Genomic DNA, 19420 nt, shown 5'->3' with positions numbered 1-19420 from the left:
ATGATATCTATATTTCTTCTTTGTGAATTAACCTGTTATTAGTAATATTACTGTGTATATAATAAAAATATTTGCAATATTTTTTCAAATAAATCATATTTTTAAGAGTGTTTTATTTTTGGATAATTAATTAATTATTTAATTGATATTTATCAACAATTATTTAAAAAAACAACTATATATTTAATTTAATATACATACAGTATATAAGACAAATAGATAATTTAATAAAAATACATATTTTCTTCTTAAGTTAATGTATTAATTGTAATACATTTACATTATTTATACATTTATATTCATTAAATCTTGTATTTGTTTACAATTAATTAATTAATTAGGTCGCCTTTAAGTGCACAATTTAAGTGCACTTAGGTGCGTAGCATAAGTGCACAAGTTAGGTGCATAAAAAATGATTGCTCCAAATAAATACAAAATTTATAGAAGAACCGCACTTTTCTAAAATTTTGCCTGTAATTCACAATCGTTATGAGGGACAAGAACACACACGTTTTCCGTTTTCAATGCATTCCAGATAATTCTAAATAAAAGTCCGCTTACAATGGACCCATCGGGATCAATCAATCAATCAATGTTTATTTATATAGCCCTAAATCACAAGTGTCTCAAAGGGCTGTACAAGCCACAACGACATCCTCGGTACAGAGCCCCATGTCCTCTATTCTGCCCATAAAGCCCTCTAAATAACCATCCAAAAACCGCCAACAATACGCCATTTACATTTCGTGATCTGAATATTAACCAAGTATTAGCGATACTGTTATTATAATCGCTAACGCAGACAAACCATTTTTAGCGGCGCCGTGATCAAAAAGCGCTAACAAGCTTATGCTGCTATTGTCAGGTTCAAACACTGATGACATCTATTAAACAGACAAAGAAGCAAGGAATTAAACAGAGACAGAATTAAATTTGGCTCAATGAGGAGAAACGCGTAGACCTGTACCCTTGGACAGTGTCCCACCATGCTCTGACAAAAGATTGTACGCCTCCTCTTTTATTTGGACATTCCCTGATTACATGGCAACAGATGTTTCTAAAGGAAGGGGGTCGTAAACAGCCGTCGCTTTTGGTTACAAAACAGTTCAAAGAAAAGGTGCCTGGAGGGGGGTCAGGTCCTGCTTCCTCTCCGCTTTGTAGATCTCGGGTCAAGACAAAATCTTCCTGTGGATTACAATAGCTCAAATAAACCGACACCTTCATGTCGCTTCCCATCCTACACAGTGGAGTTTTGCAAGCCTTTTGATTGGTAAGAACAAAGACAGCTTTTGTCTGCTTGCCGGGAACTCATTGAAACACAAAGTTTTGTGATAACTTAGATACAATTATTCCGACAACTATATTAACATCATCAGTTGGTGAGCTGCTTCCTCGCCTTGGAGCTTGTGAGAGTTCATTCTAGATCATAAATAACACCTCTCACCTGGATAGTAGAAGGATGAGGACATATTCCTACAAGTTGGTCGACTTTCACAGCCTATTTAGACCCAGAAATGGCGAGAAAGACACAAAAAGACGCTTGGTAACACCCCCCCTTTTTTCTTCACGAGGGTTATGTGTCATCCTTCATTTAAAGAGGATTATATGAACATCCTATTAGTCGGTATCCCAGTGAGAGCCGACATTGTACAGTAAGGGCTTGATTTACTAAAGGTTTGCGTGTGCTTAAACACGTGCAAATTTGATAGCACATGCGAAGCTGATCTACTAAACATGTGCAAAGTAGATTGTGTCTGTTGAGTGAGCAGAATAAGGCGTGCACTCCTTTTTGCGTCTTTGTCTTCATTAATATGTAAAATATATGTGGATCATCCAAACACCCACGATATACTGGGAGGAGAAAATGCTAATATAATTATTTCGCATGTGTATTGCGATTCATCAACCCTTATCACCATTTTGCGAGCACTATTTAGCGTTTTATTTAGCAAGTGTCAGAAGGACGTGCAAACTGACAGTTTTACATGCGGCTGCTGGATTGATGAATGCACTGCAAAGGACAGACGATGGACAGACAAGAATTATCTGAACTATGTGTATGTGTCAACATTTTGGAGCGTCAGAGATAAAAAAAAAATTTTTTACATGCTGTCTTTTAAAGGCCTACTGAAATGACATTTTTTTTATTTAAACGGGGATAGCAGATCCATTCTATGTGTCATTTTGCGATATTGCCATATTTTAGCTGAAAGGATTTACTAGAGAACATCGACGATAAAGTTTGCAACTTTTGGTCGCTGATTAAAAAAGCCTTGCCTGTACCGGAAGTAGCGTGACGTCACAGTTTTAAAAGCTCCTCACATTTCCCCCATTGTTTACACCAGCTTCGAGAGCAATTCGGACCGAGAAAGCGACGATTACCCCATTAATTTGAGCCAGGATGAAAGATTCGTGGATGAGGAACGTGTGAGTGAAGGACTAGAGTGCAGTGCAGGACGCATCTTTTTTCGCTCTGACCGTAATTTAGGTACAAGCTGGCTCATTGGATTCCACACTCTCTCCTTTTTCTATTGTGGATCACAAATTTGTATTTTAATCCACCTCGGATACTATATCCTCTTGAAAATGAGAGTCGAGAACGCGAAATGGACATTCACAGTGACTTTTATCTCCACGACAATACATCGGTGAAGCACTTTAGCTACGGAGCTAACGTGATAGCATCGGGCTTAACTCCAGATAGAAACAAAAGAAATAAACCCCTGACTGGAAGGATGGACAGAAAATCAACAATACTATTAAACCATGGACCTGTAAATACACGGTTAATGCTTTCCAGCCTGGCAAAGCTTAACAATGCTGTTGCTAACGACGTCATTGAAGCTAACTTAGCAACGGGACCTCACAGAGCTATGCTAAAAACATTAGCTATCCACCTACGCCAGCCAGCCTTCATCTGCTCATCACCACCCGTGCTCACCTGCGTTCCAGCGATCAACGGAGCAACGAAGGACTTTACCCGATCATCCATGCGGTCGGCGGCTAGCGTCGGATAGCGCGTCTGCTATCCGAGTCAAAGTCCTCCTGGTTGTGTTGCTGCAGCCAGCCGCTAATACACCGATCCCCCTTACAACTTTCTTCTTTGCAGTCTTCATTGTTCATTAAACAAATTGCAAAAGATTCACCAACACAGATGTCCAGAATACTGTGGAATTTTGCGATGAAAACAGAGCTGTTTGTATTGGGATACAATGTGTCCGAATACTTCCGCTTCAACGATTGACGTCACGCGCATACGTCATCATACATAGACGTTTTCAACCGGAAGTTTAGCGGGAAATTTAAAATTGTTAATCCGGCCGTATTGGCATGTGTTGCAATGTTAAGATTTCATCATTGATATATAAACTATCAGACTGCGTGGTCATTAGTAGTGGGTTTCAGTAGGCCTTTAAGCAGTTTCCTTTTAGAATTGTGTGCTGCTGGATAACTTAAGGGGCTGATTAAAGTTAATTCAATTGATGCGTTTTGGTGTCTGTTTTTAATGTCGTTTTTTTTAAAAAAATTTGTACACGCTATTTTATTTTTTGCACACGCCGTTTACCGCGTGTTATTTGGAACAGAGTAAATCAGGCCCTAAGTGATGTTTTGTTATGTTTGTTGGCTCTGTCACGCCAAATTTCTTCCCTCTACAAAAACCTTCCCTCCCCCATTTACTTCCGTGGTCATGTTTCCTCTTACGTCATTGACAGCGATCGATAGCACTTCGGCTTTGACTGCCCGTCGCTGGAAGGATACTTCGTCTTTGACAGCTGCTGGAATCTGAAGAAATCGATTATTGTTTTTTTTTTTGCACAGGCGCGAAACAGGACAGTCGCGTGCAGGTTAAGGACCCCCGGCAACTTTGTGATTTTATTGGAAGTAAATGGGGGAGGGAAGGTTTTTGTAGAGGGAAGAAATTTGGCGTGACAGCTCTCATAAAGTCTGCAGTGAGTAGTAGTAATCAGTGATGTTGTCGAAGGAAAGCGCGAACGTCGTGATGCGTTTGTCAAATTAATGCGCAAATTAATATGAAAATATTACTGTTCATGTTATTATAAAAGTGCACATTACTCCATTACATATGTACTTACAGCGTGTATATAAAACCTTGATGGAGATGTTTGGGTGTTTTTTAATCCAAACACCCATTGGCTCCATTGTAAGCGGGCCTTTGCTCACATTTGTTTACTAGTTAGAATTAATAAAAAACATATGTGTGCTTGTCTTATGTAAGGATTGTAAATATTAGACAACATTCCAAAAAAATTCCTCTTTAAGTTCACTTAAGTGCACAAATTAAGTACTCTGTTTTACACAGATGCAAAGAGGGCGATAACTTTCCGATGTATGTCCCGCCCCCTTACGGATTCTTCTCGAACTTTATGACGTAACTACAAAACCCCCAAACCAGTGAAGTTGGCATGTTGTGTAAATCGTAAATAAAAACAGAACGCAATGATTTGCAAATAATTTTCAACCTATATTCAATTGAATACACTGGAAAGACAATATATTTAATGTTCGAACTGAGAAACGTTGTTATTTTTTGCAAATATTAGCTCATTTGGAATTTGATGCCTGCAACATGTTTCAAAAAAGCTGGCACAAGTGGCAAAAAGGACTGAGAAAGTTGAGGAATGCTCATCAAACATTTATATGGAACATCCCACAGGTGAACAGGCAAATTGGGAACAGGTGGGTGCCATGATTGGGTATAAAAGCAGCTTCCATGAAATGCTCAGTCATTCACAAACAAGGATGGGGCGAAGGGTCGCCACTTTGTGAACAAATGCCTGAGCAAATTGTCGAACAGTTTGAGAACAACATTTCTCAACAAGCTATTGCAAGGAATTTAGGGATTTCACCATCATACGGTCCGTAATATCATCTAAAGGTTCAGAGAATCTGGAGAAATCACTGCACGTAAGCGGCAATGCCCGTGACCTTCGATCTCTCAGGCAGTACTGCATTAAAAACCGACATCAGGGTGTAAAGGATATCCCCATATGGGCTCAGGAACACTTCAGAAAACCACTGTCAGTAACTACAGTTCATTGCTACATCTGTAAGTGCAAGTTAAAACTCTACTATGCAAAGCAAAAGCCATTTATCAACAACACCCAGAAACGCCGCCGGCTTTGCTAGGCCCGAGCTCATCTAAGATGGACTGCATCTCCATCGTTGGGGTCCCATCTCCATCGTTGGGGTCCCATCTCCATCGTTGGGGTCCCATCTCCATCGTTGGGGTCCCTGCGGGTGGGGTGGGTGGTTCCTGTGGCCCCGTGCTGGGTGGTCCTGTGGCGGCCGGCTTGGGTGGGGTGGCCGTGGGCTGGCCTCGCCGCGCTCTCCGGGGGTGGGGGGGGGCTCGTGGGGGCCCTGTTGCCGGTGGGGCGGGGGCGGTCTTCCCGTCCGGTTGCGGGGGGTCTCCGGGCCCCTCGGGCGGGGCGTCCCGCCTTTCTGTCCGTGTGGGGTGTGGTCTCTCGCTGGCTTGGGGTCTGGCTGCCCCCTGTTTTTCTCGTGCCTTGTCCTCTGCCGGGTGCGTCTGTCTGCGGCCTGCTGCTGGCCCTTGTGGGCGGCACGGTGGGCCGGGCTCTGGGGTTCCTGTTGCTGTCCGGCTTGGCTGCGTGGGGGCGGTGGCCCCTGGTTCCCTGGGCACCACACCTACTGTTTGTGGGATGGGCTCTCGGGGAGGCTGGGGCCGTACTCTGGCTCCCGCACACACTGGGAGTCAAATGTATTGTACATGCAAATTCACATATACTCACACACATACATACACACATACATAGGTACCTACGCTCCCACATACATATACAAATAAATACAGTACATATTTACACACTCAAAGTTCGTACATCCACACGCACATTCATTATACAAACATACTGTATACACATACTGTACATATACATTCACTGTAAAAACATACATATACACATACTGTACATATACATTCACTGTACAAACACACACATACACATACTACACATACATTCACTGTACAAACACACACATACATATACTGTACATATACATTCACTGTACAAACACACATTTACACATACTGTACATATACATTCACTGTACAAACACACACATACATATACTGTACATATACATTCACTGCACAAACACACATATACACATACTGTACATATACATTCACTGTTCAAACACACATACTGCATACACATACTGTACATATACATTCGCTGTACACACATATACACATACTGTACATATACATTCACTGTACAAGCACACATACACATACTGTACATATACAAGTACATATGCACACATACACTCATGCACATAATCACGTTTCATCAAACATATATTAACGTTGTTGCCCTAGGATAAACTGGGTATAACACATGGCACACTGACAAAGCTTAACCTATTGTTACTATAACAATCTACAAGGTTAAGGTTGCTTCTCTTTCTTCCCCTCCATTTTTCTGCATTCTTTCGTATCTCAAGTTATCATTACGTATATGTATTGTTGCATTTGAACAATTGTATTGTTGATAATAAAGGTAAAGTACTGGTATTGTTTATTATCAATAGCACTATTTCTATTGGTATTCATATTGCTCCATTTTTAGTGTAATAATGCTCATTGTCATTTCTGTATTTTTTTTTTTTTAATTTTCGCTAACTGCTTATTTGCTATTACTTTTACCATCATGTTTGTACATGTCGTATTTGCTGATGTTGCTCTGTTGTTGTTGTTGTTGTTGTGTTTGCTGTTGTTGTTTTTGTCTCTCTGTCTAATCCCCCTCTTGTCCCCACAATTCCCCCCTCTGTCTTCCTTTTTCTCTCTTTCTATCCCCTCCTGCTCCGGCCCGGCTGCACCAAATGATAATATAAATACATTTAATAAAGTCAAAATACAAGTAAGGCAACAAGAGAAGTATCCTACACTTCTCTTTTGTAAAGTAAATCTGAACAGCCGATATGGGCATCTACATCTGCTATATGATTTGCCCGAGAAGCTGGGCAGGACATTTAAAAAAAAAAAAAAAAAAAAAAAAAAAAATCTAAGATGGACTGATGCAAAGTGGAAAAGTCTTCTGTGGTCTGACGAGTCCACATTTCAAATTGTTATTGGAAACTGTGGACGTCGTGTCCTCCGGACCAAAGAGGAGAAGAACCATTCGGATTGGTATAGGCGCAAAGTTCAAAAGCCAGCATCTGTGATGGTATGGGGGTGTATTATTGCCCAAGACATGGGTAACTTACACATCTGTGAAGGCACCATTAATGCAGAAAGGTACATACAGATTTTGGAGCAACATATGTTGCCATCCAAGCAACGTTTTTTTCATGGACGCCCCTGCTTATTTCAGCAAGCCAATGCCAAGCCACATTCTGCACATGCTACAACAGCGTGGCTTCGTAGTAAAAGAGTGCAGGTACTAGACTGGCCTGCCTGTAGTCCAGACCTGTCTCCCGTTAAAAATGTGTGGCGTATTATGAAGCCTAAAATACCACAACAGAGACCCCCGGACTGTTGAACAACTTAAGCTGTACATCAAGCAAGAATGGGAAAGAATTCCACCTGAAAAGCTTAAAAAATGTGTCTCCTCAGTTCCCAAACGTTTACTAAGTGTTTTTAAAAGAAAATACAATATAACACAGTGGTAAAAATGCCCCTGTGCCAATTTTTTTGCATTGTGTTGCTGCCATTAAATTCTAAGTTAATGATTATTTGCAAAAAATAGTTTCTCAGTTCGAACATTAAATATCTTGTATTTGCAGTTTATTCAATTGACTATAAATTGAAAACGATTTGCAAATCATTGTACTCTGTTTTTATTTTTGATTTACATAACGTACCAACTTCACTTGTTTTGGGTTTTGCGCGTATGTATGTAACACATACACGTACATTAGCTTTGGGTGTTGTTAGCTAACATTAGTTATTTGGGTAGTTGGTGTTCGCTGTCATTGAATGTCTATTTTTTAGTTCAAAGTTAAAGTTAAAGTACCAATGATAGTCACACACACACTAGGTGTGGTGAAATTTGTCCTCTGCATTTGACCCATTCCCTTGTTCACCCCCCGTGAGGTGAGGGGAGCAGTGAGCAGCAGCAGTGGCCAAGCCCGGGAATCATTTTGGTGATTTAACCCCCAATTCTAACCCTTGATGCTGAGTGCCAAGTAGGGAGGTAATGGGTTCCATTTTTATAGTCTTTGGTATGACTTGGCCGGGGTTTGAACTCACAACCTACCGATCTCAGGGAGGACACTCTAACCACAAGGCCACTGAGTAGGTTTATTACATAAACTTAGTAATAGTGAAAAATATAGACAAATGTAAAACAAATGTGTTCTGTTAAACCACTAATGGTAACGCAATGTAGCCGGTTTTGTTATATATATTTTACTTTGAAAAATGTAATGGTGAGCAAGTTAGTGCATGACAAATTATATCCGCAAAATAAGTGAATCAAAAGGTGCACAGCTTGAGTGCACTTAAGTAGACAATTGAATAGCATTTGTTGAGTGCATAGCATAGGTGCACAGGTTAAGTGTGCAAAGTAAGTGAACTGCATAAGAGCACAATGTAAGTGTACTTGTTAGGTGCACCATGTATGTCCACAAAATAAGTGCCCTTATCAAGTGTGTTAGTCAAAACATATATTGATGAGAATTTATTAGAGATGTCCGATAATATCGGTCTGCCGATATTATCGGCTGATAAATGCGTTAAAATGTAATATCGGAAATTATCGGTATCGGTTTTTTTATTATCAGTATCGTTTTTGTTTTTTTTTGTTTTTTTTATTAAATCCACATAAAAAACACAAGATACACTTACAATTAGTGCACCAACCCAAAAAACCTCCCTCCCCCATTTACACTCATTCACACTCATTCACACAAAAGGGTTGTTTCTTTCTGTTATTAATATTCTGGTTCCTACATTATATATCAATATATATCAATACAGTCTGCAAGGGATACAGTCCGTAAGCACAAATGGTTGTGCGTGCTGCTGGTCCACTAATAATACTAACCTTTAACAGTTAATTTTACAAATTTTCATTAATTACTAGTTTCTATGTAACTGTTTTTATATTGTTTTACTTTCTTTTTTTATTCAAGAAAATGTTTTAAATTTATTTATCTTATTTTATTTGATTCATTTTTTTAAAAAGTACCTTATCTTCACCATACCCGGTTGTCCAAATTAGGCATAATAATGTGTTAATTCCACGACTGTATATATCGGTTGATATCGGTATCGGTAATTAAAGAGTTGGACAATATCGGCATATCGGATATCCGCAAAAAGCCATTATCGGACATCCCTAGAATTTATCAATATCTTTTTGAATTAAATTGACATGTTTTTGTTGTCATGTATGTTTATTATTTGTGTATACAAGTGAGTATGTCCAGACTTCAGGAACAGGCTGTCCAATGTGAAGCACAGAGCAGCAACAAAGCCTGCAGGGCTGGCGGGGAAAACTCAAGAGTGTCTCGTTTGTGTTAATTAAAGCTCTAAGTAGAGCAAAAATAATGATGAAAGCAAAAACTGCTGGACCCAGCATTTTGTCTTCACTAGGATGAAGGGGAGGCTCAGTAGGCATCATCATCTTCATCATCATCGTCACAAAACAACAATATTTAGAAAGTGTCAGATGTCAGTCAAAATCATTGGAGTTCTGTTTGCTTTGATGAGAAGCGGGTTGCAAAGGAGCATGGGACAACATCACGTGCTGGGAGCGCACCGGGATCGGACAGACCGTCACCATCCCGTGTCCCCGCGTCCTCAAGATCGTCTTTGGCACAAACGGTAAGTCGGGTCAGGACTTCTAAATGTTGTGTGTGTGTCTCCAGATGGCTGTCTCCACTCTGAGACGTTACGCAAGAACGCGGCGGCCTGCTGACACGACCCAATTTGGGATGTATCCCCCCCCCAAAAAAAACCCACCCCCACTTCTCCACTTACCATGACGTAACATGAACATTTAGCATCTGCTGATTAGTGCGCATCAAGCATGTTGGCACAAACACATTCTGTTTGGGTCAATAAGCAGTCACTAATTTTGATCCTCCTGCAATTTTAGTCTGATAGTGGAGATACCATTAAAACACTTGCTGTCCATTTGTATAGATTACAGTGGCCGCCAGGAGTAACCACAATAAAACAATTGCCACAGGTAAATGCAGCAAATAAAATAACATATGTTGCCATCCAAGCAACGTCTTTTTCATGGACGCCCCTGCTTATTTCAGCAAGACAATGCCAAACAGCGTGGCTTCATAGTAAAAGAGTGTGGGTACTAGACTGGCCTGCCTGTAGTCCAGGGGCCGTACTTATCAAGCTTCTTAGAATTACTCCTAAGAAGTCTGCTAAGAGTTGACTTAAGAGTAAATAAATTCTTCGCTGAAAGCTGCACTTAAAAGTTAGTTATCAAGCGTCTTACTCACACTTTCAGCGAAGTGTAGGACTGAATCTTAAGTGTCACACTCAGAGCTGAATTACGACATTACTATGTGCCGTAAACGGAATTTTAGGTGACGTCATTTCTGTGTCCATAGAAATGACCAATCACGGAAGGGAATCCGTTGTCTAAGAATAAAGAAATATCTTGGAAATATTTAAGTGGACAATGGGAGTGTATATTTTGACAATAAACTACAAAATAATACAAAACAAACTAGTCCCCGCCGGCACTCACGCTACCGCTCCCTCTCTTCTATCGCCCACACACTCACTGACGTCACTCACCTCACGGCCACACACATACGCTACTGTCATAACATTTTCTTTCCAATTCATTAATTAGGCAACTAATTTGAAACTGGTGTGGGTGGCTCTATATATACTAGCCCACTGCAGACACATGCAGAAATCAACAAGGAATCGAAAAGTATTAAATCTGTGACAAAAATAATATCCGCTCTGTCTAAACAATACCGTTTGATCAGCTGCTCGTCATCAAAAAAACAACATTGTTCCGTTCCCTGAACGTTCGCGCACGTCTCTCTCGCCTCAGTGCCATCCCCTGCTGGCAACTCCTAACCACTTAAGACACCTCTGAAGGTCTCTTAAATATCGTGGAGGGTAGGAGTGATTCTTAGACTTAAGAACGTTGATAAAAAGCTTTTATTCTTAAATTTGAGAGTAGGACTAAATTTCGCAAATTCTCAGGACTTAAGTGTAAAATGGCACTCTAAGAAGCTTGATAAGTACAGCCCCAGACCTGTCTCCCATTGAAAATGTGTTCGTACATCAAGCAAGAATGGGAAATAATTCCACCTGAAAAGCTTCAAAAATTGGTCTCCTCAGTTCCCAAACGTGTACTGAGTGTTGTTAAAAGGAAAGGCCATGTAACACAGTGGTAAAAATGCCCCTGTACCAAAATGTTTGCAATGTGTTGCTGCCATTAAATTCTAAGTTAATGATTATTTGCAAAAAAATATTAAGTTTCTCAGTTCGAACATTAAATATCTTGTATTTGCAGTCTATTCGATTGAATATAAGTTGAAAAGGATTTGCAAATCATTGTATTCTGTTTTTATTTTTGAATAAAAAGAACTACTGTCCTATCTGAATAAAAAAAACTTAATGCAATATGCATTTTCTTGCATCTGGAAAAAAAACACCATCTTGTGACAGCATCTTTTCGTGAGCGCAGGTAAAAAGGACATTGCAAGACTGCTTCTAAAACAGTACATAATAGTTTTCTAGTTTCCACATGCTGTTTAGCACTTGGAGTTTGGATCTCAGTAGATCAGGCCCATTGAGTCGATAAAAATATTACAAAAGTAACAGTCATCCAAAGTATTGGGATAGCGAAACAATGGATTATTGAAATCATGAATTGCAAGCTGGTTAAGTTACAACATTGTCCCCACAAGTATGTCACCCAAAGCTAAGCTGAAAATGGCAGCTTCAAATTTGAATAATGAACGATGTGAATGTATAAAAGTTTTTTACATTTTTCAAATAGAGTTGTCGATTATTTGAGATTACCAGTTGATACTTTTGCAAACCGTTTAAAAAAGATAGCCGAACGCCAATGTTTTGAAAAATGGGCTGCTAAGTAGGGAACGGAAATTGCTTACTTTTGGAGTATGACCAAACAGACGGTGACATGGCTGATTAACTCTCAGGAAATGTACTGAGTGTTTATTAAAACAGCTTGCAGTAATTGTCTAACTTAAAATAATATCAAACAAAGTAATGCCAGTATAGAGACGTATAGAGCAAGTATGACCGTGTAAAAATAAGTCATATGTTAGCACATTTCAGCATCACGCTTGTCTTCTTCTCCTCCAGGAAACATCAGCAGGAACTGCACGGCATCAGGATGGTCTGAGGTTTTCCCAAACATCGCCAGCGCGTGCGGGTCGGACACCAGTCAGGAAAAGGTGCACTAAACTTCCGTTTTTCTTTCATCTACATGATTAATTAGCAGCTGACTTGATTTGGATCAATGATGCTCCAGTGACTTGTTATCCTATTGTTCTTGTAATGCCAACACATTGAATTTGATGAGCGGAAGTGTCTCGAGAACCTAAAATTAAGACTTGTCCAAAAACCTGGACAGTGGACCTTCTAAGACCAGTGCTTCTCAAATATTTTCTGTTACACCCCCGCCTAGGTAGAAGAAAATATTTTGCGTACCCTCCCCCACTCTCCACTGTGACTATAAACAGTATAATTTTTCTATAAAAGTAAAGCTCATTAATAGAGATGTCCGATAATATCGGACTTCCAAGATATTTTCGGCCGATAAATGCTTTAAAATGTAATATCGGAAATTATCGGTATCGGTTTCAAAAAGTAAAATGTATGACTTTTTAAAACGCCGCTGTACGGAGTGGTACACGAACGTAGGGAGAAGTACAGAGCGCCAATAAACCTTAAAGGCACTGCCTTTGCATGCCGGCCCAATCACATAATATCTACGACTTTTCACACACACAAGTGAATGCAATCCATACTTGGTCAACAGCCATACAGGTCACACTGAGGGTGAACGTATAAACAACTTAAACACTGTTACAAATACGCGCCACACTGTGAACCCACACCAAACAAAAATGACAAACACATTTCGGGAGAACATCCGCACCGTAACAACATAAACACAACAGAAGAAATACCCAGAACCCCTTGCAGCGCTAACTCTTCCGGGACGCCACAATATACACCTCCCGCTACCCCCGACCCTAACCCCACATGTAAAGTTGTGTCATCAGCATAACAATGAAAGCTTACGCCGTATTTGCGTATGATGTCACCTAGCAGCAGCATATAGATCAGGGGCTGTACTTATCAAGCTTCTTAGAATTACTCCTAAGAAGTCTGCTAAGAGTTGACTTAAGAGTAAATAAATTCTTCGCTGAAAGCTGCACTTAAAAGTTAGTTATCAAGTGTCTTACTCACACTTTCAGCGAAGTGTAGGACTGAATCTTAAGTGTCACACTCAGAGCTGAATTACGACATTACTATGTGCCGTAAACGGAATTTTAGGTGACGTCATTTCTGTGTCCATAGAAATGACCAATCACGGAAGGGAACCCCTTGTCTAAGAATAAAGAAATATCTTGGAAATATTTAAGTGGACAATGGGAGTGTATATTTTAACAATAAACTACAAAATAATACAAAACAAACTAGTCCCCGTCGGCACTCACGCTACCGCTCCCTCTCTTCTATCGCCCACACACTCACTGACGTCACTCACCTCACGGCCACACACATACGCTACTCTCATAACATTTTCTTTCCAATTCATCAATTAGGCAACTAATTTGAAACTGGTGTGGGTGGCTCTATATATACTAGCCCACTGCAGACACATGCAGGAATCAACAAGGAATCGAAAAGTATTAAATCTGTGACAAAAATAATATCCGCTCTGTCTAAACGATACCGTTTGATCAGCTGCTCGTCATCAAAAAAAACAAAAACATTGTTCCGTTCCCTGAACGTTCGCGCACGTCTCTCTCGCCTCAGTGCCATCCCCTGCTGGCAACTCCTAACCACTTAAGACACCTCTGAAGGTCTTTTAAATATCGTGGAGAGTAGGAGTGATTCTTAGACTTAAGAACGTTGATAAAAAGCTTTTATTCTTAAGTTTGAGAGTAGGACTAAATTTCGCAAATTCTCAGGACTTAAGTGTAAAATGGCACTCTAAGAAGCTTGATAAGTACGGCCCCTGGTGTGTAAAACTCATTTTAGCTCAGGGGCCGCATGGAGGAAAATCTGTGCACACGTGGGCCGGACTATTAAAATCACGGCATTAAAACTAAAAAATAAAGACAAGTTCAGATTGTTTTCTTAGTCTTACTTTGGCCAAAAATAGAAGAAACACATTCTGAAAATATTACAATAAAAGTATAGGAAAAAATACAAGCAGCGGTAAAGTTTAGATCCATGAAGGAAAGAAAGTGAATGAATGTTTATAACTGAATACATTTACATATGAATAAAAATGTGGGTTTTTTTGTATTTTTTTTAATGAATTAAGTAACGTTTATGACAAACTTTTTCCAAAACACAATATAGAACAGGGGTCCCCAAACTTTTTGACTCCGGGGCCACATTGGGTTAAAACAATTTGGCTGGGGGCCGCGCTATATATATATATATATATATATATATATATATATATATATATATATATATATATATATATATATATATATATATATATATATATATATATATATATATATATATATATATGTATATGTGTGTGTATATATGTATATGTATATGTAAATGTGTGTGTGTGTATATGTGTGTATATATGTATATGTCTATGTATATGTATACGTGTATATATGTGTGTGTATATATGTATATGTCCATGTATATATATGTATATGTGTATATATGTGTGTGTTAATTGACTTAAAGAGCGCACTTGCTGCATGTCACGTTATCGATGGTAAAATGCATTTTTAGACAATATGATTTGCCTGAGTGGCCAAGAGACGGTACAAAATGGACTAGTAAGGACAGATTTTTTTTAAAATAATTTAAAAAAGTATTATTTGCATTTTTTTTAAAACTTGGGACTTCCCGGATACGGCCCCCCAGCGTCCAAAATCCGGCCCGCGGCCGTAGTTTGGGGACCCCTGATATAGAATGTGAGATATAACAGGATAATGCATACATTCACCATTTGTTTTCAAAACGGTTACAAAAAAGTGGGACCCCAAAAATTTACTGTGGGACCCCATTTTTATGACTTGATGGAGTCCCTTGGACCCCATTTTGAAAATTCCTAGCGCCAACACTGATGGAGAATTGGTGCGTGCAAAACAGCAGTAGACGGATATGGCCCGCGGGCCTTGACTTTGACACCTATGATATAGATGCTGAAGAGTGCAGGGTTAAGAACCGAACCTTGTGGAAAGCTTGTCATGTTGTTATGGCTGCATTTCCTTCTCAGGTCCATACGGGTCTGGAGAACGTTGCTGACTGCAACTCAATCAGACACTTAACTTCAGGCCACCAGTGTCTTCCTGGGAATCGACAGTTATGTTTGTTGAATGAAGTGGCTGATGCACCTCCTCCTCTTCTACCTTATTCACTATCTGGCTCCTCATTTTTTTTTTTTTCACTCCATTATTTATTTTTGAATACACGAACATCACACGTGCTGCAGTGTTCACGGAAATAGACATGGCTCCAATTCAAGCAGATCTCAGTCCTGGCGCATTTGAAGCAATTTCAAGGATTTTGTGCAATCATAGTCAACATTTTCCGAACCATATTATTGTGCATAGAAGATTAAGAAGGAAAAGGGCAAGCATTTTGTCTCTCGCAGTTAGCGGGACATTTGCTATGACTTTTGCTCCGAAGAGCATGTGGGCGAGCAGTCGGAGACATGAGTGGATGTTGTTTTCTCCTTATTTGTCAGCTACTGTATTTGTTTTGTAACCGTCTCTTTTGAAGAATTATGACGCTCATCGCTTTTTAAAGACGTATGGGTCGGATGAATGCGACCCGATCGTTCAGACCACGGCCGCATCGGATACATATCGGATTTACATCTGTCACGACGGGGTTTTCGCAGCTTACTGCGGGGTTCGTTCTCCCGAAATGCAGGCGGACCACTCCGGACATGGCGTGCAGGTTGGAACATGATTTATTCCTCAAAATATCAAAGTATTACAAAAAACAGAAAACGAGCCAACAGAACAACGTGCCTAAACACACTCGAAGCTAAAGCAAATACTTAGCATAGACTATGGACAAGGAATACTCACGAAACTGTGGCATGAAACAAACAAATCTTACGTCGACATGGCATGAAGCAAACACTTGGCATAAACTAGAGACAAGGCAAAACTCACGTAACAGGTGCATGTAGCAAACAATGACGCCAGACTGAGCGTGGCGAGCAAGGTGAATAAATAGCTCGCTGATTAGTGATTGACAGCAGCTGAGCGTGGGACCACTCACCAGAGGCAGGTGAACCCAATGAATCCCCATGGCGACCAAAATAAACCCAGGAGTGCACAAAACAGGAACTAAGGGAGTCCAAAACTAACAGAACATAACAAAAACATGATCCGGACCACGGACCATGACAATATCCACACAAAAGAGGCCTGGGATGGATTTAAAATTGGTGTTCACATTGGCATGAAAAAAATTAAAGTCACACATGGGCAAAAAAATCGTAATTGACCTGTAGTGTGAACAAGGCCCAAGAGACATGTTATTAGATGAAGATAATAGACTGTTAGAAATAAATTATTACAATTTCATAGAATAAATATTGGAATTTGAGTAGTATATCAAGTCAGTGCTTTTCTTGATAGTGTATAGGCTGCGGAGAAGGCTTTGCTGGTCCTGACCACCCACCACTGCTGACAGTGTGCTGTGTTTAATCAATCAATCAACATTTATTTATATAGCCCTTAATCACAGGTGTCTCAAAGGGCTGCACAAGCCACAACTCAGCTCAGATCCCACATCAGGGCAAGAAAAAACTCAACCCGATGGGATACACTGAGAAACCTTGGAGGGGACCGCAGATGTGGGGACCAACCCCCTTTCCCCCCTCTCCCACCCCCGACTCCTGGGTGACCAGTGCAAAAACGTACTTGTCTGTGTGAACACACTTTTACAATAAAAAGAGTGAGAGCCTGATCGACTCAGATCAAAATACTAAATACCACGCAGTGTGTGCAAACTATTGAATGTAGCGTGTACTATTAGTGGGCATGTTGCGTGTGATCTATATTGCATGTGCAATGATCTATATTGCATGTGCAATTTAAAAGTGGTGCAGGCCGCTTCATTTAAATGAGGTTTTTGTGTGTACTGTGTAGCTTTCGCCATAGACAACTAATTTACTGCACATTTATGTTATCATGCTCCTACCTATGGCGTTTTGCTACATTTTAAAACAAGCTGCAGACATTCACCCATTTTTGCTGGGCACCTCTGACTCCTGCCGTGCATCTACATTGGAAACCACTTTTTTTTGCACACTCATGGAAGATGCTGGCACTAACTGCGAATGTGCGCTGGGATGTGATATGCAATAATATATTTTCTTAAAGTAATATGCAAGAAAATGCATATTACAAGAAGTTTATTTCACACAGGCGATGTGTTAATATCTTTTCTATGCAAAAAAAAATTCATGTCATTAGAAAAACACCAGCAGACACCAAAACACATAAGTCATCCAGCAGCCTTTAGAATTATAAAATTATACTTTTGACCAGGGGTTCCCAAACTTTTTGACTCGGGGGCCGCATTGTGTCTTTATAATCCGTTTTGTCATTTAACATCAATTCACATTGATGTTCATCAACATTTAACATTGTCACGTTATCGATGGGAAAATTCATTTTTACACAATATGATTTGCCTGAGCGGCTAGGAGACCCCAAGAGTAACAAGCGGTAGAAAATGGATTAGAAAAGAAAAATTAAAAAAAATTAAAAAATAAAATAAATAAATAAAATACCTTTTTTTAAACTTGGGACTTCCTGTGGGCCGGATTTTGGATGCTGGGGGGCTGGATCCGGCCCGCGGGCCGTAGTTTGGGGACCCCTGCTTTTGACAGTCCATATATGTTGACAAGGATTCGTAGGATGGAGATTCAGCGCAATCGCCTCCTTTCTCACAGCCGTGTGTGTAACTGTCAATTTGGGCTTATTTTTAACCGCGCTAAATACTGTAAAGATGCAAAATTGTGCTCACAGTTGAGTACTAGTCTTGATTAGAGATGTCCGATAATATCGGACTGCCGATATTATCGGCCGATAAATGCTTTAAAATGTAATATTGGAAATTATCGGTATCTGTTTCAAAAAGTACAATCTATGACTTTTTAAAACGCCGCTGTGTACACGGCCGTAGGGAGAAGCACAGAGGTTCAATAAACCTTAAAGGCACTGCCATTGCATGCCGGCCCAGTTAAACTTAAAGTTAAAGTACCAACGATTGTCAGCTTTTCACACACACAAGTGAATGCAAACGCATACTTGGTCAACAGCCATACAGGTCACACTGAGGGTGGCCGTATAAACAACTTTAACACTGTTACAAATATGCGCCACACTGTGAACCCACACCAAACAAGAATGACAAACACATTTCGGGAGAACATCCGCACCGTAACAAATACCCAGAACCCCTTGCAGCACTAACTCTTCCGGGACGCTACAATATACACCCTCCGCTACCCCCTACCCTTCCAAGCTGCTGTTTTGAGGCATGTTAAAAAAAAATAATGCACTTTGTGACTTCAATGATAAATATGGCAGTGCCATATGTTGGCATTTTTTTCCATAACTTGAGTTGATTTATTTTGGAAAACCTTATTACATTGTTTAATGCATCCAGCGGGGCATCACAACAAAATTAGGCATAATAATGTGTTAATTCCACGACTGTATATATCGGTATTGGTTGATATCGGTATCGGTAATTAAGAGTTGGACAATATCGTAATATCGTATATCGGCAAAAAAGCCATTATCGGACATCTCTAGTCTTGATAGATCACACCGCATGTGCTAAATAATAATATTCGCATCTTGTCCTCCCAGTATTGTGGGCGTTCCAATGATAAGCATATATTCTGCATATTCATGAAGACGGACGCTAAATGGATTGCGCCATTATTCTGCTCACAAACCTTTAGTAGATCAAGCTCTAAGTGTGTGTTTTGACAAAGAATCAGAAAACAACAAGGAAATAGCAGGGTGCTTACCAAAACATGTACAGTTGTTGTCAACTGGTAACAACATTAATTGTGCATGTGTGTAACAACATTGTTAATTGTGTGTGTGTTTGTGAAGCTGGTGTTCTACGTGCTGGTACAGACGTTATACACCTTGGGTCACAGCCTGTCACTCATCGCTCTGACCACAGGGAGCGCTGTCCTCTGCCTCTTCAGGTGAGACATGT

General features: G+C 40.0%; 1 protein-coding gene across 3 annotated transcripts in view; it reads left to right on the top strand.

Annotated features, from left to right (window-relative positions):
* vipr2 (vasoactive intestinal peptide receptor 2) overlaps window positions 1-19420 on the top strand; it is a 54961-nt gene that overhangs the window by 14252 nt on the left and 21289 nt on the right. For all 3 annotated transcript variants that reach the window (XM_062023096.1, XM_062023095.1, XM_062023094.1), the window contains exons 3-5: window positions 9701-9811; window positions 12305-12396; window positions 19312-19409. In XM_062023096.1, coding sequence (XP_061879080.1) covers window positions 9701-9811; window positions 12305-12396; window positions 19312-19409 — 301 coding nt within the window. The remainder of the gene's footprint in view (window positions 1-9700; window positions 9812-12304; window positions 12397-19311; window positions 19410-19420) is intronic.

Source organism: Entelurus aequoreus, linkage group LG16, assembly GCF_033978785.1.
Source record: "Entelurus aequoreus isolate RoL-2023_Sb linkage group LG16, RoL_Eaeq_v1.1, whole genome shotgun sequence".
Classification (NCBI taxonomy): domain Eukaryota; kingdom Metazoa; phylum Chordata; class Actinopteri; order Syngnathiformes; family Syngnathidae; genus Entelurus; species Entelurus aequoreus.
This window is presented reverse-complemented; position numbering and strand designations above follow the sequence as displayed.